This window comes from Apiospora marii (genome assembly GCF_038362585.1).
Source record: "Apiospora marii strain CBS 49790 chromosome Unknown utg000005l_segment0_segment0, whole genome shotgun sequence".
In the NCBI taxonomy this organism is placed as follows: domain Eukaryota; kingdom Fungi; phylum Ascomycota; class Sordariomycetes; order Amphisphaeriales; family Apiosporaceae; genus Apiospora; species Apiospora marii.
The window spans coordinates 1,418,108-1,438,749 of record NW_027117377.1 but is presented as its reverse complement, the minus strand read 5'-3'; the positions used below and the strand labels follow the sequence as shown (position 1 = coordinate 1,438,749).

Below are 20,642 nucleotides of genomic sequence, written 5' to 3'. Positions count from 1 at the left end.
TAAGAGAGAGAGAATGTGTGTCGTGTAATAAGAGCGTCTAGCGCTTTCGAAGGACTAGCCTTTTGGGAGAAGATTACGGTTGGAAGAAGAAGAAAGAAGAGGACTAGAAACGGAAACGTCGTAATAGGACCTGGAGTAACTGAGAGTGACTGAAGAGGGAAGGGGAGAAAGAAGAGGGAAACCTAGATGGGCGTCCAGCATGAATTTAAAAGGTCTGATTGCCATTGTCCGTCTCATGGTGAACCAGACCCTGGCCACCCGGAATCTGAAGGGCACCTGGGGGGCTGCAGGGGTGCGGCCACTATTCACACCATAGATCCAGTGAAACACGTTTGGACCACAGGGCTTGGCCTCTGCCGGTTGAAGAAAAGACCGGCCTTAGTCGTGTCCCCCCTCCCGCCGGAATGGGGTTGTGACAAGCGGATACTGATAGTCCATGTGGTTTAAGATGCCTCTTCCCGCTTTCTTCGCTGCTGCCAAGCCAGCCAACACTGCGTGCCGGCGCGTCGCTGCTGAGGCCTGACAGCTGCATAGCCTCCCGGATGCCAGTATAGCGGTTGTCGCCTGCCCCATGATACGCGCATATCAAATATATTAGATCAAATAACGTTAAGGTACGATCCCGTATCCTGCGCCTTGCTATTCCCGTCGAAGCCGACGCCGAACGAAAGAGCTGACGTATTCCACATCCTTTCTGAGTAATTGCCACTGTCTCATCTGATTTGGATTATACAGCCTGTACAAAGGCGACGTAATGAGATGGCGAGCCCAGTAGTCAGGCATGCAGTAGTGGCGGCAGGCAGCGTCGCGGCTTCGCCGTCCCAGACCGAGCTGTAGCTGTATTCAGAAGATGGCGACAAGGCCTGACAAAGTCCCTGTCTCCTGTCAGGCCTCGTCTCCTGCTCGTCTGTCAATTCAGGCACAGTTGTTCGAGGGGGAGGGCAAGTGGTACGTAAAACTGGGCCGCGTGGCCGTTTCCACTGCGACCCCGACTGACATATCGAGTTGCATCGCATCAAGACAATGTTTCCACGAATGTGGAGAGTCCAATGGGCGAAATGAATGACTGGCAGAGTTCAAGGCACAGACGGCATGGCAAGACTGGGACGAACGGGGGGTGGTTGTCGGACGCAGACGCAGCCGGAATAAGGTTAACTGTACTAAGCGTTGTGCCCTGTACTGAAGGTGCCCTGTACGGTCCCTGTAAGCGAGAGCAGGGGTGGGGCGCAGAGGGGGGCGCTCGGGTGCTGCTTCAGAAGGCCCAGGAGTGTTACATGTCCCAAACCTGACCAGTTTCATCCTGTCTTCTCGGCCAATCACTGCCGCCCATTCTGCAAAGCCTTACCCGTTTGAGCCATTCAGCCGGCCTGGCAAGAGCCTCAACTTTTTTTTCCTTTGTCTTTCCGATCAACGCATCAAGGGGCATCTCGACCAGCCAATATCGCAAGACAGCGCTCGCGGGGTACAGCAATCGGCAACACCATCCGTTTACAGATCCGTCGTTTGTTTTCAACCGCCCCTTCAAAGTTTGTTGGGGCTGGCTGAGAGGGAACCAAGACGGGACACCAGTCTACCGCAGGGCTTTTCCCACCGTCGGACGACATCTATTCTTGGCAGCCGAGATACATGGGATGGATCTTGGCAATTGTTTAGTCTCTCCCTCTCTTCTCTCTCCGCCTCGGATTGTCAACTATAGGCGCTTTTGAGTTGAAGAATAGAAATAAGCTCTAAACAAAACATCCCACAGCCACAATCGGATTGCGTTGACAGCTCTGCTATTGGTGCTTTATATGTTTGTTGACTGGTGCCCATGACGTACGCACACACGAGATCAGTAACTACTTAGTCTGAAGGGTGTTCTAGCTGTAGCCGCAACCGACCGATAGGTACCGTGATACAGCAAACAAAGGTATAATTCCATAATGAGAAGCATGGCGTGTCAACCGGGGGTATTTGTGGAAGACAGCACCACCAATGTCTCGAGGTAGGTTGCAGGTCCCATTCGGCTGCTGGCTACACAGCCACGTGGAGAAGAAAGACGAGCACGGAAAGCAGTGACCTGCCAATTGGCATTCATAGCGACTTCTCGTTCTGCTAGACTGTATGCTATGCACCTAACATCGTTATTGTCTTCCTACCGCTTCTAGAGGGCATTGCCATCTCTGTTTCGAGCCCTGCGAACTTGACTCGCACACACAACGAATAACCCACCACCGGCGATTTGCGCAGCTCGGGAACATCCCCCGGCCAAAAGTGTATGCGTAGTTGCTGAATATCCACCATCACGGTGTGTGGAGGTCTCCCTCCAGAGAACCTCGTTGCCATTGATCGTCACTGCATACACGTCGAGCTTGATCTACGCGCCAAGTTGGTTTCGTAGATCCGATATGCCAAAGGCCGGCCAGGCAGATTACTCTCAGGTGTTCATATGTCGGCCCAGTGCCGATGGGCTATGATCGGCCGTCAGAACGGCTTACATTCTCTTCCACGCTGTCGAGCCCACTGTCGCTGCATGGCACGCACGCAACTGATCACCATGCCCTCTGTGCGGACCAAGCCGTTGCCAGATGGTCGGTACTAGATGATGGACCCGACCCGACCCAAAGCAAATGCAAATAACACATATCTGGGTACTGGAACAGTTGGTGTCTGGTATGAAGGCACCTGGTCTACAGGTCAAGCAGTAGCTGGGGCGCGACCTTTTCCAAATCCTCGACCTGAGTGATGACTGTCAGCTTCTGGCCAAGCCCATCTGTCTGCTTGCCCTCGCGAAAGGGATAACTAAGTAGTAGGTAGATAGGTCTCCCTATCGGAAGAGATGGAGCGAGGACGGAAAGGAAAGGTGAAAGATGAGAAAAGAAAAGAAGATCGAGCAGCCACCCAACTCACCTCCAGGAACCCCGCCTCCTTCTCCAACGCAACCCGCGCAATCGACTCCCGCACGAAGATATCCATGTACTGCGCGACCGCCTTGTTGGCGTCCTTGGAGATGCGCGTCCCCTCCTTCTCGAAGCACGTATGCAGGATCCGCGTGAGCAGCTCCGGCGGGATCGTCTTGGGCGGGTCTTCCTCCTCATCCTCGTCCTCTTCTTCGTCGTCGTCAACCACCTCCATCACGTCCTGCGAAGCTTCCTGCTGCGAGTCGGCAAACGGGTCCGTGTCGCTCTCGTGGTTTTGCGCGGCCGCGCGCTGCTGCGCTGGTCTCTTAGAGAGGGGTGCCTTCGCCTTCGCAGCAGGCGCCTTTGTGTTTTTGGAGGTGCTGCTGCCCGCGGTGGATCCAGCTGGGCGACCACGAGGGCGCGGCGCTTTGTAGGGGTTAGTCGACATTGCTGGCGAACGACAGTAGTCGCAATTGGAACGTATCGCTTGCAGAAGTTGGCCAATGTGAGTGTTCGACAGAGTGCTGTGTTTCCTATATGCCAGGAGAACGCGTCTGTGTTGATGGAGGGAGGTATGGCCGCGTTATCTCGGTATCAAGTGGTTGGCAGCTGCCAACTTTTAAGCCGAATTACAGTTTCCTTAATTGAGATGGTCCATCACAACAAATGCTGTCCAACTGACATTACGATGTTTTAACAACTGAACGTTGAACATGACAGACGAAGAATACGTAGAACAGGTCCAGCCCATTTCAGACGATTTACGAGGATTGAAGACAAGATCATGAAGATGGGATAAATCATGTAGATTCTGAAAAGTCTATACCTTTTTTTTTGCAACCAGACAAACACCAGACCACAATACAAGTCAAAACCAGCGGGGAGGTTGCGTGCAGAAACAAATACAGTCAAAGGAATTGCCTAGGGTGCTCTAAATTACAGTGGCTGGGAAACGACTTGCACGACATGAACCCCATGTCCTGCCGTCTACCCAGACCGGAAAGACGGCTGTCCAGAACGCCACAGCAATGTGATGCCTGTAAACAACTCTCCGCCGCAATAATCATAATCCATGATCATTTACCGGCTCCTTATTTGACTCGTCCGAGTCGCGTAACCTTGTATTACACCACCACCTCCTCCTTCCTTTTCATCCCCGATTCATCTAAGCGATGAGCTTATTTGAAGGCCTTGCCGAAGAGGATGACCTGGAGCTGATCGTAGATGGACAGGACACCAGCACCGGCAACACCACGGAGGATGTTGGCACCGGCACCCTTGAAGAGAGACTTGACACCCTCCTTGGCGACGATCTGGCGGGCAGCGTCCATGGTACCGTTGTACTTGACGGCCTCACCGGAGGTCATCATCATGCGGCGACGGATGGTGTCCAGGGGGTAAGAGGCGATACCGGCACCGGTGGTGACGCACCAACCGAGAGCGAAAGAGGCGAGGAAGTTGTTCTGGAGCGAGCCGACGAGGACGACGGGCTTGATGGAGTCGTACATACCGAAGTACAGACCACGGTAGACGACAATTCCCAGAACGGAGGGAGCGAAACCACGGTAGAGACCGGCAATACCGTCGGAGGCCAGGGTCTTCTTGTAGACATCAACAAGACCGTTGAACTGGCGCTCACCACCCTTCTTGGCGTTCTTGGCATCGTTGGCCAGACGCGTACGGGCGTAGTCCAGGGAGTAGACGAAGAGCAGAGAAGTGGCACCAGCGGCACCACCGGAGGCCAGGTTACCAGCCATCCACTTGCCGTAGCCATCAACCTCCTTCTTGTAGCCGAACATCTTCTTGAACTTGTCACGGAAGGCGAAGTTCAGGGCCTGGGTGGGGAAGTAACGGATGACGTTGGCAGTGTTACCACGCCAGAGGGACATGACACCCTCATCAGCGACGGTGCGCTTGAAGCACTCGCCGATACCATCGTACTTGCGGTCCAGACGGCCGACCTTCAACATCTCATCCTGAATTGCATGCATTAGTATCAAGAAAGCATTGGGACAACAACTCGAGTTCACCGGCGACTTGGGCTTGGGAGCCGACAAGCCTCAATGAACCGCAGCTGGAGAGCCAGGGAGGATGCTTACCTGGTTCTGGATCAGGAGCTTGACACGCTCGATGGGAGCAGCAGCGGTCTTCGAGACGGCGGCGGAGACACCACCCACTATTTGCAGTTAGTATCACGTGTTTATGATGTAGTCGGCATATCGGGCCGAATCGAGCGAAGACGACGATTGTATATTCGTCATGGCATCGAGTTCGATAGGTAGGTTCACGAGGTTGACTTACTCAGGAAGTCGGCCACGAAAGGCTAGAAGAAAAACCATATTAGCATAAAGTACCTCAATTGAGTTTGGAGTGGGAAAAAATTTGCCGGCAGCAGCTGCAGCACGTAGAGGCGGCGATAAGCATCATAACATCCTGCAAGGCTGCGCAAAGCTGGCCAATGTGTCCATTGAGGCCAATTGAAGCAGTGGAAGCAGTCCGCGATGATGATTTTGACACGTAGCCGCCCATTACGGACTGCCGGAGCTGTCGAGGGCAGGACGAGGGAATTTCGGGTTGGGTGTGCAGGGTGTCAGACTTACCGGCATGCCGAGCACGCTTTGCTTCTCAGGAGGAGACATTGTGAATGAAGGTCTTTCTGAAGGACTAGAAAAGACTGAGGGGAGATGGTTGAATGATGGATGAGAGGAAGGGAAGGAAAGCGTAGATTGCTGTGGTGGTTCAGCGGATATTTCTACTGCCCTTTGTCTGGAGGTATGGGACAGGGAGAGAGAAAAAGTTTCAAGCGGCCTTTGAATGAGAGCTAATAAATGGCCACGTTCGAAAACTTTTGTGGAGCAGTCTGCCCCAAGCTACCTACCTAGCTCGGGTTAACCGCAAATTTGTATGTCTACCAGCCAGTTTCTGCACCCAGTCGGCACCCAATGTCTGGTCTGCAGCCGGTTCCCAGTAACAAAAAGCCCTTCAGCTTGCGGGAGGTAGGGGGGGAGAACACAACACCGCCCGCCGAGACTGGCCTTGGCTCTAGTGGTGCTGGGCTGGGGCCTGAGGCAGGCGTCCTCTACCTACTCCAGTGTCAGATAATCAGATTGGCCAAGACCGGGCCTTGACGGGCCTTGACTGGTCGAGGCGCCAAGGGTGGGCCCCTCCAATTGGCAAGGGGTGTATGGCTGGCCGGCGCGGAGAATGTCGGAATGATGCTGTTCTCTGCTCTATTTTCCCTCCATCCTGTTACCCGCGTTGCACTGGAGCAGGCTTGACAGTACCTACCGCATGCAAGATTACAGCACAACCCTCCCACCAGGAGCCAGCTAAATGACGAAAAGTGGGATCTCCAGTGAATTCACAGATCCGCATCTCCATCTATCTACGGCAAGATGTACCTGTACAGGCTGGTACTGTATGGGGAAGTTCGGTGTGTGACAAAAATTTTACTTGTGATAGATAAGGTTGATCAAGAGATTGTTCCGTCTGACTTCCATACCGTTCACGCGACACACTTTCCCATTGATAGGGATGCCGGGAAGGCTACGGGTATGGAAGGAGTTGAGCCTTTTTCTTTCCCTCTCTCTTATTAATTTTTCCTTTCCCAATTTATTATTAGCCAGCGGCAAGCCTTGCATCAGTTAACTTCCGGCATGGGCCACGAATGCACTTGCGGATCTTCTTTCGCTCTAAGCTTTCAGGGGTCCGTCTCTCTGTTACCCGAATCGAGTTTTTTTCTTTCTCGCCCTTTCGTTCTTGCCCTGTGCATGTACCGGCTATACCCAGGTCCGCTAGGGAATACGGGGGGCATTTCGGCTACCACTTCGCGAAACGGCCACAGGTAGACGGACTAGTTTGCATCCATCTAGAGATATCCTGACACAGTAATTGATCGAGATGATTGAGTCGAGGTCTTTTCCCATTACTCGCATAGCCGATGCCGTGCTACAGTCTAGTCCTGTCCAGACACAGGGAGTCCTGACCGACATTTTGGATACCTACATCCAATCCCTATTACTTGCGTCGGAGCCGCAAATGGATTTTTTTTCTCCCTCTTGTCTTGTTCCCTGCCCAACCTGGAGCTTGCGGCGCCTTGATCCGCTGGTCAAAGCTCATATACACACATGTATCTTGCTTTTGTAACATCAGAGAAGTCTTTGTTCCCTGTCTGCGTGGAGGCTTATTTGACTGCTGTTCCCACTTGCCAACAAGCAGGCAAGGAAGATACATCCGCAGATGCTGCATGGGTGATGCAGTTCGTTCTACATTTTGAGCCGCTTTGTCGAACCTCAAACGGGTCTTCATACTAGGGCCGTCTCGCGGCTGCGGCCCCTCTTAAGGCTCTTAGCCCGTCAGCCCGAGTTTCTTACTCCAGTCAGAGACGCACTTCACGATAAGCTTCAATGTCAGCTCGGCTTTGGCAGTGCGCTGAAATGGCGCCCTGCGCTCATACTTTGAGCTTAGGCCTTCGAGAAAAGAGCTTTTGTTGAGTCGCAAAGCTGGCTTGAGACTGAAATGTCTGACCTTGCCCGTCATGGTTATGCCTTGTAAAGTCAATAGCTGTGGCTGAAGCTGGTCGCCAGCCTCTTTTCTATTACCCATCCTCAAAGCTTGGCTATCCTACTTTATAAGCATCAAAATGAACCAGGCACACCGGGATTCAATGACCCATACGCGGAGGATCGCCAGTTGGCCGCTTGCGGAGTACAGATTTGACCGGTGATTTATGGGCACCAGGTGCAGAAACTCGGAGCGACCAGCAGACGAGACTACTAGCCATTGGGGAAGCTGTAACACACACGTGTTGATAAAGGTAACACGCTGCGCAGGGAAATAAGCATTTGGTCTGGTCTCATTGACCATACTGCTCCTGGCACACTCGATAGACCTGCCTTCTACGTCGAGCTGTGTCTAGAAGAAACAGTAGACGCATTCCCGTATCACTCCGGGTGACTGCCCCACGTTGGTCCTAACAAGACATACCTATATACCGAGATATCACAGAAGCATTCGTCGGTTGGGCTTGGAGACGAGACTGCGGTGGTCCCACTACGACCATATGTAGGTGGGATCCATATCCCCTTGAAGAATGAAGGGCTGCCTCCATATCCCCCTAATGGTAGAAGGGCTGCTCCCACCAGCCTATGCTGTACTGTGCATGTCGAGGTCGCTTGATGCCATTGGTATGGTATTTATTCCGTTAGTTATGATACGCAATGAGATAAATTGGCTTGCTACCCATCTATGAAAAGTGGTATTTCAAGAACAGCGCTTTCACCACTATCTAAAGGAGTATGCCCTGCGTGAGCGTGGTGCTGTTCTACGCTTTGGGCAGTACGTATCCGGGTAAAGCATCGATACTGGCACTGCTTTCAACTATGGCCAGACATGGAATCCGCAGCCGAACTCCTGTAACTGACAAGAGGGTATCGTCTTGTTGAAATCTTATTACCAGTACTTCTGCTCAAGCCATTGCGCCGTGTCGTGAAATGGTATCTTAGTAATCATTTGTGGCTCCTTGAAATCACAGTAGTTCAGCACATTTTGTATGTTTCAGATAGGCAGATATTAGCAGCATCGCTGGGCGTGGTCTCGCATTGCCTTTGTGACAGCCTCTGCACTGTTCCAGTATCCGAGTAGGTAATCAGCCTCTCAATATGGTCCCCGTACAAGGCAGTATACACGACTGTTAAGAACATACCCCATTCATTACAAGGCAAGGCTGAGATAAGGCTCACAAGCGATATCCAGATTCCCCAAGCAATATTTGGGGCCACACGTCATTGATCCACGACATCACACACACATATACACACACACGATACGGACGAGAAGGACGAGGATACGAAGTCAGGTGGGAGAATTTTTCTTTTATTCTGCCCCAACTGAGCGTAACTGCAGCAAAGACCACTGAACCATATACCAGTTCCCTATGCTACGCCGGAGATCAAATGCCGAACCGAAAACCATCAAATCCGTTTTTTCCCTGTGCGATCCATCTGACCTGTCAAATACGACGTCTGAATCGACTTCACAATCGTCATAGCATCGTGAGTGAGATTGATAATTTATTCGGTGGCGCCAACAGCGCGGGCTGTGTCGAGTAGTTAGTAAATGGCTCCCTTGCAATTGTTCTCAGGTGATGGGGAAACACGTACTGTAGATCTTCATCTTGCTGTGCGTGACGACGGCCTTGATCTGACCCTTCTCCTCAAGGTCCTTCAGGCACTTGCGTGCCAGCGAACCGTTGACCTTAAGTCTGTCCACCAGGGTGGCGACGGTCACAAGACGGTAAGACTGGACATCCTTGTAGAGCTTGTCGGAAGTGTTCTTGTCGAGAAGGACGGCGTGCTGGGCCTTGTCCTTGACTGGATTGAGAGGAGGAATGTCAGTCGAAATCCTTGTGGTAGAAAATATCCTTCTGCGTCATCGAACGTGCTGATGAAGGCATTCTGGTTGCGCCGTTCGCTCGCAGAGTCGCGCAGCAGCGCCGCCAGAGTCATTCCATCGCATGTCGCTCGCATCGGGAGAATCACAAATGCATCAGAAACTCACCCTTGCCCTTCGACCACTTCTTCTTCTGCTTCTTGGCACCAGTGTTAGCGGGAGCCATGTTGTCGGATTTGTTGATTTGGTGTTGGTTGTCGGGATCTTCGTCAAGAGGAACGGTCGATTAAAGTCGTCAAAGGAATGCACTATTCAATTCTGAGAATTGTTGGAGGGGAGGGGGCCCCATCCAGTCAGCTGCAGGCAATCGCTTTGCCCTAGAGATTGGGCCAATGGCAGCTGCGGCAGCGGCTGGCAGAAGTGGGGCTTCTGCGCTTTCCCACGAATTTTTGAATTTTTGTGTGTGTGAATTTTCTCCATCGGCTAAACCCCGACCAGCAAGCACCGACACTCCAGAAGCAAAGGGTTGTGTGAGTTTATTGGACTTCACTTGCATTGCCAGACTGCAAAAAATTAATACCACCGACCGCCAACTTCGCCCTCAGCGCCCTCCCTCAACGACAACTAACCACCCCCCAAGCGTCGGTCAATTTCACGCCCAACATGTCTGACAACGGCGAGATCGAGGTTGAGTCCTCCAACTACCAGGTCCTCCCCAAGGATGTCGTCTCCGAGATTGGCAGCGTCAAGCTGTTCAACCGCTGGTCCTACGAGGATGTCGAGATCCGCGACATCTCTTTGACGTAAGGACACCCCCAAAAATTGTTCGAGGTCTCAGAGTTGCGAGCTGTATGGATTTTTATACGAACCTTTGGGGGAATATCAATTGTCTATATGTGCCTTGTAGCAACTGGGGCTCGGAATCGCATCATCGAAGTACATGGAGGGGAAAAGTGCTAATTATGGATTTTTCTCGACATGTAGCGACTACATCCAGATTCGCTCGCCCGTCTACGTGCCTCACTCTGCTGGCCGTTTCGCCGCCAAGCGTTTCCGCAAGGCCAACTGCCCCATCATTGAGCGTCTGACCAACTCTCTGATGATGCACGGCCGCAACAACGGCAAGAAGCTGATGGCCGTCCGCATCGTCGCCCACGCCTTCGAGATCGTAAGCCACTATCGCAACCCACACATGCGCGCAACTGCGGCAGCGGACAGAGACAGGAAAACTAACCGAGCATGCAGATCCACCTGATGACCGACCAGAACCCCATCCAGATCGCCGTTGACGCCATTGTCAACTGCGGTCCCCGTGAGGACAGCACCAGAATCGGTTCCGCCGGTACCGTCCGTCGCCAAGCCGTCGATGTCTCCCCTCTCCGCCGTGTCAACCAGGCCATTGCCCTGCTCACCACCGGTGCCCGTGAGGCTTCTTTCCGCAACATCAAGTCCATTGCTGAGTGCTTGGCTGAGGAGCTGATCAACGCTGCCAAGGGTAGCAGCAACTCTTACGCCATCAAGAAGAAGGACGAGTTGGAGCGTGTCGCCAAGAGCAACCGATAGATGCTCTTCTACTTGCGTTTTGCAATGGAAAGGGGAAAAGGGGTTCTCGGCGTGGAATCGATCAATCTGGGCATTTTTCACCTTTGCATTTGTGTGTTCTGGCTCAGGGCGGCATGTGGTATCATGGCAATGCATGTCACATAGGGCTCTTAAACGAATGAAAAGTTTTGCTCGTTGGAGAGCAAAATGGTCTGAACATCTTATGAGGCGTCTCACGGCTTTCTGTGCGATATCATGACAGTGAACTGGATCTACGATGCCAAGAGTAGTTCGGGCTTCCAGAGGTTCCTTCTTCACGACCTGCTAGTAAAAAGAAAAAGAAATGCTTATGAATGACAAATGCTTCTTCAGTGTCTTCTTGAGAGTGGTATCAATCGTCTGTCTATGATCTTCTTCGTACAACTGGTGGTCATGGCCAGACCTCCAGCAGCCATGAGGATTTGCAACTCTTTCGTTCATCGCAAGGAACCACTCCTTACTCTCTGCTCAGTCAATGCCTGATATCTCCCCCTTCCTTTTCTTCATTTCGTCATTTCATGTCATAACTGTCTGGTCCGTCTGTTCCCTCCCTCCTGGCCTAAGCACATCGATCCATAACATCCATCCCTCCATGCTATGAAACCTGGGGCGGGACATCCCTAGTGTTAAGGCGGATGAACATGCCGACGTGGGGGACGCCCTCCTCGTACCAGCGGCCCATGCCCTCGTCGACGCGGAAGCCCCAGCGCTCGTAGGTCTTAACGGCGGCCTCCTGGGCGTGGGCGCAGACGAGGCCGCCCCAGCGGGGGATCTCGCTGGCCTGCTCGGCGTTGAGGGCGTCCATGCCCTTCTCCGTGACGCTCGGGTCGAAGTAGCGCGGGTTGGTCTCGAGCCAGCGCTTGGCCGCCAGCCACAGCTGGCCCGCCATGCGCCGGCCCCGGTACGCGGGCAGCACCGCCAGTCGGCCGAGCTTCATGTACGGCTCCTGGCCGTCGTGCAGCGTGGTCGCGCGGTCCTGGGCGTAGGGGGCCGGGGTCAGGGAGGCGGCGAGGGTGGTGGCGCCGGTTCCTAGGCCGGGGTCTGCTCCGGCGGGTCTGGTTGCTGATGTCGATGCTGTTGCCGTTGTGGAAGGGGCTGTGGAGGAAGTGGCCTTGGCGTCGTTGCCTTTGGCTGCAGTACCACTGCCGCTGCCGTTGCTGGGGCGGTCCACGAGCTTGTAGTCCTCGTACCAGCCGTCGGGCTTGGGGTGGGGCGGGTGCGGGAAGGGGACGATCCGCATGGTGCCGATGGGCAGGGAATAGGTCTCGGAGCGGCGGGGCCGGACGATGATGCCATCCTCGATCACCTCCTTCTCGATGAGCTCGTTGATCGAGGCGTAGACGACCCAGTGGCAGGAGCGCTGGTCGTCGTCGTCGTGCTCGTACTCGAGCGGCATCTGCTGCTCGTCCACGAACACGGCCTCGCGCACCGCCATGGCGTCCAGGAACGCCTTGGGCGCGGGGCTCGGCTGCTGGTCGTGCCGCAGCGTCCGGTCGTAGTCCTCGAGCTTGCTAGGCTCGAGGAGCGAGATGAACGGGGTGCCCATGGTTGCTGAGGGTTTGTGGTTGTTTCCTGGGGGAATGAAGGGTGAGGGTGTTGATGTTTGGTTACGTATATGCACCTGATCAAAATTGGGTGGGGGAAAAGGGCTATGGTCTGGATCCCGATGTGACTCAGTTGTGTATGTTTGGTGTAAGTTGGGACGGGGCTTGGTCCTGAAGGATGCAGTGTGTGACCTGGGTAAAAGAAAAGCGTAGTCTACCAGCAAGTCCCAAGAATTATTAATGATGGATTTCTTCTCAGGCAAACAACAAAATGGATGCCGGTAGTTGCTGTTCATGAAGATGGGTTTGGGTGGTGTATGAAACAAGCGTCAACGTGGTGGTGCATTGATTGTTGAGGCGGGTCCTTGCACCATTTGGGAACTAAAGGGAATAGTGATGGATTTAGGCGTGGCTTCCCATTTTCGTTCTTGTTGTAATTGGCTGGCAAGAGAGCGGGTGTGGAACCCAGGGTTGAACAACAGCTGCGGTCCAGGCCTCTCTTTAATAAGCTGGAGTTGGGCAAGAAAGGCGAGGCGGCTTAAAGGTAAAGGAGCTGCTGGCAGATGACACGAATGCCGGGATGGGACGGTCACACGGAGGCCCGTTCAAACCGGTCATCGGTGTGCTAAGGCATCACCCCTCGGAGGCTTTCCCCACCGGAGACCCACGAATTGTGCGGAGGGATTGAACATCACAGAACAACAAGTGGTTACATGACAGAGTGGTGCAAGATGTGATGTCTGTATGATGCAATGCGTATTGCCACTGCAGACGATCTCTATCAAACTCGACAGATGGAACAATACCTCCGGGAGGTATAGGCGATTTGATCAATGTCCAGAATAGCTGCCAGACTTGCAGGCTGCCAATCTGCCGGGTTGATGCTTCCTAGGATGTAGGTATGCTTAGGATTATTAACCAATGGCCCCACCAACTTGCCTGTAACAGCCCATTTCCTTCCTGTAGGCTGTTAGCTCAAACTCTGTCAGGGCGTCTGAACATAAGGTGAAGTTGATATAAGGGTGGCACTTTCCTGATCTAGGCTGATCATATATTTGCTTCGGTCATAAGAGCAGCTCTTTCGAGTGCTTGTGCACTTCTTGACTGAGTCACCGCAATGCACATAATCACTGCTGGCGATTGGAATGAAGGTGTTGTGTGACGGGGTTTCGCCATGCGTCTCGCGCTTACCATACCTTGATTTCACAAATCCAAGAATTCACGCCTATGAGGTTACGAATGGAAGGCAACCATAAATTAGTTAGACTGTACCTAGGAAGAAAGCTTTCATCTTTGATGTACGTTACACTAGGAAATATGTTTCCTGCTCCAGCCCCCAGTCCAGGGCCTCGCCGTCCATGATACCAAAAACGTATGCTGGCCCATTGATCTCATGATACCGACCTTGGTTATCGTCCTTGCGCTGGGCTTCTCGGACAATGAAAGGGAGGTTACCCCCGAACAAGACATGAACGGTGTCCCCGATTGAGATGCTTTTGTACGCATATCCTACATGACCTACGTCAGTAAGAAAGACTTGCTCAAAGGGACAGAGGCCTTTCTGTTGAAACTTGGCCATGGTATCCATGTATGTTCCACCGCCTGGATATCTCTGCAGAGCATCTATTGATGCATCCCGAAGCAGAACTTGAATATCAGAGTCATGGATTTGCGTAACCTGGCCGACTCGTATCCCAACCACGGACAAGACCTCGGTGCAGGGTCTCCTAAATTCCAGAGCAGTATTTCTAGCTGCATTGGAATCATCATATTCATATATCACGAGGCATTCGGGCACCAAGCTCGTCCGGGGGTGGCACCAGTTCGGGGCCCAGGTTGGTAAGAGAGGATCTCTTGGGATATTGACCAAGCCTACCCACGCTCTGAGGTTGCGCATTGAAGTGACCATGTAGAGGAAGAAGTCAATGCAGACCTGTGAGTAGTGAATGGAGTAGTCGACAGCAACATGTGCTGCAATTTCTGGGAATAGACCGAGCACCCCGAATATCTTATCCCGGGAATCGGTTGCTTGCCGTTCAGCAAATGCACCAAGAGTCCATAAAATGTCGCCTTTATCTTTATCGACTTCTTCACGAGCACCACACATGTGCTCAATGCGGCAAAATAGCCAACTCAGGCCATTCTGCTTGGGACCCCTTCTGTGACCGCAGAAAGTACGACAATCTTTATGATGGTTATCCCAGTTGTTCACTGCCTTTTCCAGGGTTTCGAACGATATCTTCCAAGGCCCAAATACCAACGTGACATTCCCAGGGAGGATACATTCCTAGCTTTTGTTAACGTCGTAATGATAGCTCTTGGTCATAGATATCAATACCTGCAATGTCCATATTCTAGTCCACCATGGCAAGTTCAACATCAGTATTATGGACGAATATTGCTCGGGCCTTTCGAAAAGCTGTTCATCTGGGAAGATGTGCTCGTTGTTTGCTAATCGTTCCAAGTCGGCAAATGCTTTCGCGACGTGGACTTTGGGTAAGAGACTTTCCTTGACAGCAGAATAATCCCAACACCCTGTCTCAATAGAATGGTCCAAGTCCGCGTCAAGGCATTCTCCCAGCCACATGGTGGCATCGGTTGAGCTGGAGTATACTTTTCGCATCAACGATACCTGACGCGCTTTCTCCTCACTGTCGGCTTGATTGATACACAGAGCGTCAGCCCATAGATGCTTGACACACTCCGAGTCCCTCAGGCGCCGGAGAGCAGCGAAGAGGTTCCTCGTAACCTGTATTGAATGGCCATTGAGTTGAACTTCTCCGGAATCGGCAGGGTCGCCCCAGGCATACGACAACGCAGTGTAAGCGGGACGGTCTTCAATCCGGGTGCAGAAAGTTGTGCAGACGACGGGATCGTCCCAGGAGCCCGGTTGTAGCTGTAGGATGCGGAACTCGTCTGCATTTCTGCCCAAAGGCGTGTATGGGGGTTGGCCACCTTCAAAGATCTCTGAAGTGTGTATTCGTACCGTATCCGTGCCTGCTTGGACTCCGAGCGAACCTGTGAGACTTGACTGCCCAGCCCCTTGAAATGAGCACGACATGGCTGCTGGATGAGGTGACGATGGATCCTGGTGCCTATCAAGACTTACAAAAGAAACGTCCCACCAATCTGTTTCGATTTGGGCTCAGGGATTCGAACAAAGTTGATGCCTTGCATGGCCCGAAGCGGGGTGATGGAAATCCAGACTCGCTGCGACTGGTTCCGCGAAACTGGCATAACAAGGGTGGGAATTGACCCACGTAAATGATGATTCTTGACAAGTGTGTCGGAATGATTACCGTTACCGGGCACGAGAATGTATGCAGTATACCTACCTATCATATTGCATTGTCCACTCTTGATTTTTTTTTTCTACCCCTATTCTATTCTTCTCAATGAATCTGATATCGATTCCCAAGGCATGAATCCTTACATTGAATCCGCTATTCATCAGACACGTAGAATAGTTAAGGGTACGTGCAATGATCTCAAGGCGCGCAAAGCATGTGACCCCTTTGAGTCTTGCCAGGTCATTCGCCAAATTCAATCAGGTCGCAGCTTACATGCAGTGCAATAGTAGGTGGCATCATGAAAGTCAAGATATTGACCCCTGGTTAGTCGACTTAAAATCATTTTATGAGCTGCTTTGAAGCACTAGAATACCCCGTCTGCGGCAATGAGAGATTGAGCACAAACCCAGTAAATGTGTCAGCATCAATATGGACACAGCGCTGACTTGCCAGATGTTGAGATTGAATCCTGCTCGCCGACGAAAGGAGACCACGTATCCTGCTTCGAGGATTTCCTAATGCACCCATGAGTCGGATAGAGGGCCTTCTTGGTACCCCAATGGTACAATTGAGCGAAATTTCCCATCACTGGAACGGGGTAGCCAGCAAGGTCAACGAGATCACAGTGTAATATTCGTGTTAATTCAAAGATGTATCCCCTCTGCCACAGCCCCTTTCCCGTATCTGAACACGACCTATCCCACACCATCCAAAACCACCCGTTCATCCACCATGAAGTTTCTCTCCGCCGCTGCCCTCCTCCTCGCCAGCACGGCCACCGCCGCCCCCGCAACAGCAGCCTCCTCCCCACCCACCTGCCTCATGGCCAAGTTCCGCCCCGCGGACCGCGCCGAATGCACCGCCCCCGACGGCCAGACCAGCGCCTTCCTGCGCGTGCAGCTGGACCGCAACCTCAGCGGCCAGGAGCGGTGCTTCAACCTGGGCGCCACCTACTCGGTATCCGTGTCCTACACCCCGAAAGGCAGCCACGCCCAGGCGGGGCCGCCCGTCCAGGCCCTCAACGGTCCCGTGCGGGTCGCCGACGGCGCGAGGGGCCAGTACGACTTCGACTTCCCGATCCGGTACGGCGACATCGAGCCGGGGACCCACGTCGTCGTCGCGGCCGAGGCGATGAGCAGCGATGGCACGTTTGGCGGGACCGAGGAGCGGGCGTTCATCTACGTGGAGGCAGAGAAGGGGTCGCATCGTGGACGCCGCTCCTCCTCCCACGACGAGGAGGCCGAGCGCGCGTGGACGACGACGACGACGTATAATGATACGTTGGATACGGAGTTGCATGGCTTGGTTGCCGAGAGAGGGGCGACGTATGCGCTTCCGCAGTGCTAGAGGCCTTTTTCAGGCGATGTACATATGTCACATAAATTAGGTATACTATAAGCTTACTCCCGTCATACATTAGAAGAGGCCTTTAGTTATAAGTCGCGAAAGGAATAAGAGTGATGTCGCTTTAGTATGCCACGATAGGTTTCGAAAAGCGTGCGATTAAACGTATCCCCGACAAGTCTGCCAACAGTAGCAATAGCAGGAAGATGCTGGCACGCCACGGGACACAGTACCGGTGCATGGGAGGCCAGACTCGGATCGTACTCACCAACGCGAATAAACTGCTCACTATGAAATTGGGAGTGGTGTGCGTAATGCAACCCAGAGTTAGATAGACGGCCAATCTGTGCCCCAGAAGTAAACAGGAGCATACAATCTCAACACCAGAAACGCGCCGGCCAGCAAGGTCGGTGAAGTTGCTTACACGATGGTCCATACATGCAGTGCCACGGTAGATGACGCAAGAACATCGGAGTGTGAGGAATTTATGTGCGCGTATTGGTGCAAGGGGACCGCTCGGGCAGGGAGCCGAGAGGCGAACAGCGTAAACAGCAGCCGGGCAGAGAGTCCCTCCGCGCACCATTGCGGAACAGGAGCATATCGTCTCAACGCACCACGGCGTGACGGCCGGCCAGGATCGACGAGATTGCATCCCATCAGGGTCCATGAAAGTGGTGGATAAATACCTGTACAATCGCCCGGTTGGAATTTGTCGTTTGGGTGACACCACAACCACTTCACATCCTATCCCCTTTTCCACCACCGGAAACGACCTGCTCTACCTGTCTCACGGCCTCAGACAGAAATCATTCATCATTCACCATCCACCATGAAGCTCTCCTTCGCCGCCGCCGCCGCCATTCTCGCCAGCACGGCTGCCGCAAGCCCCGAGGAGCAGGCAACTTCAAAACTGAAGCCCTGGCAAGTTCCAGGCCGGCCCGCCTGCTACACGCTCGACACCTGGCCTGCAGACGGAGAGATATGCGGACCCCCCGGCGGCGATGACCACAACCGCTTGCGCGTGAATGTTGTCCGCGAAGGCATCTGGCGCCCTGGGTGCCAAGAGACGGACGACTGGTACTCTCTAAACGTGTCCTACACTGAAGGCTGGTGGAAAACCGCGTCCCGCATGGCAAAGGGCCTCAACGAGACCGTCGAGTCCCTCAACGGAGCCGTGAAGATTCAAAATATCGTGGCGGGTCCCATGCAACACTTTGACTTCGACCTCGAGTACGGCCAGATCTATCCCGGCACCCCCGTCAACATTACGATTACAAAGTTCACCCCCGAAGGCGAGGAAAACATGATCGATGAAGTGTCTTTCATCTATGAGGGGGCCAACAAGGGGCGCATACCTTCTAGACCGAAGATCAATGAAAACAAGGCGAGAAAACACGCGATGAAAGACGCGACGTATGCGGCCCCAGAGTGTGAGATACAGCTTTAGGGTGCTTGCATATGGCACACACCAATACTGTACGCCTGCTCCCATAGTAAATCGGAGGAGGCTTTTCACGGATTAGTTGGGAAGAAGGGGAGAGGGAGAATGAGGAAAAGGATCGATCATCGTAGTAGTTACATTCAACATGTGCTCAATGGAAACGTCAATTCATGTTCATAAAGCCGTAAAACCCCAGCTGCCTGTGCCTACTTCATGCTAAGATCCCAAAACGCCATTGTAGTCAGGAACCCACCCACCTTCGCCATGCCCTCATAATGTATCTGCTCTTTGTTTTCGGGGAATATCTCATCTGAAGGATGTACACGGCCATTGGAAAAAGGGGCCTCAAATCGCCATTACCAGGGTATTCAAACTTCAAACTTCTCTATTCTGTGCTCTTCTTCTTCTTCGTCTTCTTCTTCATCGTGGTGCATTGGTGTCATAACCGAGGAGGATGCTCCCGCATATTCTCGCTCAGCCTCCGCGGCAAGTTCGAATCGCTGCCGCCGCCGCCGCCGGTCTCCTGACCGGCCGCCCCCGTCAGCGAGGGCGAGTTCGCCCCGCCGGCGCCGCCACCACTACCGAGGACCCGCCCGCGCTCCTGCAGGCGGAAGTTCATGAGCCAGCGGACGTGCATGCCCAGGACGCCCAGCGTGCTTCTTATCTCGGTGAGCTGGTCCTTGATCGGCATCGTCTCGTTGAAGAGCATCATCGAGTGCCGCCCCTCCACCTCGGTGAGCGCCGACGACAGCCGCTCCACCTTGGACTCCATCGTCTCGAACAGCGACAGGAAGTACTGGTCGCGCGACTCGTACGGCGCCGTCTCCTGGGGCGTGGCCGCCGCCGGCAGGGGCATGTTGGAGAGGTTCTCGGCGGCCGCCGCGGGGGCGGAGTAGCCCCGGTTCTCGAGGAACTTGATGCGCCGGTCTTTCAGCCGGTCCTTCTCCTTCAGCGTCGTCATCTCGGCGCGCAGCTCTGCCAATTGCTCGCCCACCGGGCCGACCACCCTGTAGTCGCATCTTGCGCAGTGCTCCTCCAGATGCCGCCGGCTCATTTTGTGATTGCAGCCGAACGGGGCAAATTTGCATGTGACCTCTACCTCGGGACATTCTTTCGTGTGCTCCTCCTGCTTGCTGCGCACAAACTCGGCGCCGCAGAGCTCGCAGTCCTTCTTCCGATTCAGACACTCCATATCCTGGTGCGTCTCGAGGTCGGCCTTCTGGACGGCCTGCTCGCAGAACTCGCAGGAGACCTCGTAGTGCAGGCAGCCCTTGGCCATGTCTTTGCGGGCGATGGTCTTGTCGCAGGAGGGGTGCGGGCACGGGACCAGGGTCTTGTCGCAGTAGCGCGAGACATGGTTCTCGACGAGGGAGCGGGCGACCACGAGGTCGCAGCCCCGCATGCGATTGGGACAGCGCACCGTCAGGTTGTCGAGCTGGTTCGTGACCAATTTGGGCGCCGACCGCGTCTCGGACGAAAGCTTCAGCAGCGGCTGTCGGTCGACCGGGCAGACGGGGTTGAGCGTGTGGGCTTGCACGAGACATTTCTGGCAGAAGACGTGGTCGCAATTCGTGATGACGGGCGCGACCAGGGCCACTCGGCAGATGGGGCAAATGAGATTCTCGTCCACATTGCTTTCGTACTCGAGCGCCCGCAAATCGACAGCGGGGATGGCAGCGGTTGGGGGAGAGGCGGCCGTCATCTCGAGGTCCCGGGTAATGGGTCGAAGGGCCAGGGTGGCGGTGGTGGTCGGGGCGGACACCAGGCCCTCTTCGGGGGTGTTGGGGGGTGGCATGCTTGGTGATGCTAGAGGATGGTTAAAGCGTGGATAGTGGTGAACTGGGTCGTCGTCATCTTGGTCGGGCTTCCCATCAAGTCTACTCAATGTATTTAAGGCTTGCAAACGAGCACTCGCAAGATGCCAATCAATCACGCGAGCTGAGCTGATTGACCGCCACTATCTGCCTTAACCAATCGATCTCGGGCGGGCGGCATCGCATCAAACCAATTGCATGGGATAATAATAAAACATTAATATGCTCAGCTGAATACCGGACGTCTGGAGGCGTCGTGCGGGATGAGCCGGGTACCCCACGCCATTCAACTAACCGCCATTGATTGCTGTAGGCATTATACTGTATAGGTGCATATACTTGGCATTGGTAGCTGCTGC

General features: G+C 53.8%; 9 protein-coding genes across 9 annotated transcripts; 3 read left to right on the top strand and 6 right to left on the bottom strand.

Moving 5' to 3' along the window:
- Positions 1–2,669: 2,669 nt before the first annotated feature.
- On the bottom strand, positions 2,670–3,327 carry PG985_008343 (uncharacterized protein; the record flags this gene model as incomplete). Its single annotated transcript, XM_066828111.1, has 2 exons — positions 2,670–2,717; positions 2,890–3,327. 2 exons carry the CDS (start codon positions 3,325–3,327, stop codon positions 2,670–2,672), a joined length of 486 nt encoding a protein of 161 aa, XP_066683023.1.
- A 730-nt stretch (positions 3,328–4,057) lies between these two features.
- PG985_008342 (uncharacterized protein) lies at positions 4,058–5,518 on the bottom strand (the record flags this gene model as incomplete). Its single annotated transcript, XM_066828110.1, has 4 exons — positions 4,058–4,855; positions 4,979–5,055; positions 5,181–5,202; positions 5,480–5,518. The coding sequence occupies 4 exons, from the start codon at positions 5,516–5,518 to the stop codon at positions 4,058–4,060; spliced, it is 936 nt and encodes a 311-aa protein (XP_066683022.1).
- Positions 5,519–8,950: 3,432 nt separating this feature from the next.
- Positions 8,951–9,495, bottom strand: PG985_008341 (40S ribosomal protein eS25; the record flags this gene model as incomplete). Its single annotated transcript, XM_066828109.1, has 3 exons — positions 8,951–8,976; positions 9,041–9,250; positions 9,438–9,495. 3 exons carry the CDS (start codon positions 9,493–9,495, stop codon positions 8,951–8,953), a joined length of 294 nt encoding a protein of 97 aa, XP_066683021.1.
- A 379-nt stretch (positions 9,496–9,874) lies between these two features.
- PG985_008340 (40S ribosomal protein uS7) lies at positions 9,875–11,038 on the top strand. Its single transcript, XM_066828108.1, has 3 exons — positions 9,875–10,072; positions 10,254–10,437; positions 10,515–11,038. Exons 1-3 carry the CDS (start codon positions 9,933–9,935, stop codon positions 10,830–10,832), a joined length of 642 nt encoding a protein of 213 aa, XP_066683020.1. The 5' UTR covers positions 9,875–9,932; the 3' UTR covers positions 10,833–11,038.
- Positions 11,039–11,445: 407 nt separating this feature from the next.
- Positions 11,446–12,396, bottom strand: PG985_008339 (acetyltransferase; the record flags this gene model as incomplete). The annotated part of the gene is made up of 1 exon (XM_066828107.1): positions 11,446–12,396. The coding sequence occupies one exon, from the start codon at positions 12,394–12,396 to the stop codon at positions 11,446–11,448; it is 951 nt and encodes a 316-aa protein (XP_066683019.1).
- A 1,301-nt stretch (positions 12,397–13,697) lies between these two features.
- On the bottom strand, positions 13,698–15,455 carry PG985_008338 (heterokaryon incompatibility protein-domain-containing protein; the record flags this gene model as incomplete). The annotated part of the gene is made up of 2 exons (XM_066828106.1): positions 13,698–14,681; positions 14,733–15,455. 2 exons carry the CDS (start codon positions 15,453–15,455, stop codon positions 13,698–13,700), a joined length of 1,707 nt encoding a protein of 568 aa, XP_066683018.1.
- Positions 15,456–16,416: 961 nt separating this feature from the next.
- PG985_008337 (uncharacterized protein) lies at positions 16,417–17,031 on the top strand (the record flags this gene model as incomplete). Its single annotated transcript, XM_066828105.1, has 1 exon — positions 16,417–17,031. One exon carries the CDS (start codon positions 16,417–16,419, stop codon positions 17,029–17,031), a length of 615 nt encoding a protein of 204 aa, XP_066683017.1.
- Positions 17,032–17,857: 826 nt separating this feature from the next.
- On the top strand, positions 17,858–18,475 carry PG985_008336 (uncharacterized protein; the record flags this gene model as incomplete). Its single annotated transcript, XM_066828104.1, has 1 exon — positions 17,858–18,475. One exon carries the CDS (start codon positions 17,858–17,860, stop codon positions 18,473–18,475), a length of 618 nt encoding a protein of 205 aa, XP_066683016.1.
- Positions 18,476–18,908: 433 nt separating this feature from the next.
- Positions 18,909–20,264, bottom strand: PG985_008335 (uncharacterized protein; the record flags this gene model as incomplete). Its single annotated transcript, XM_066828103.1, has 1 exon — positions 18,909–20,264. The coding sequence occupies one exon, from the start codon at positions 20,262–20,264 to the stop codon at positions 18,909–18,911; it is 1,356 nt and encodes a 451-aa protein (XP_066683015.1).
- Positions 20,265–20,642: the final 378 nt, after the last annotated feature.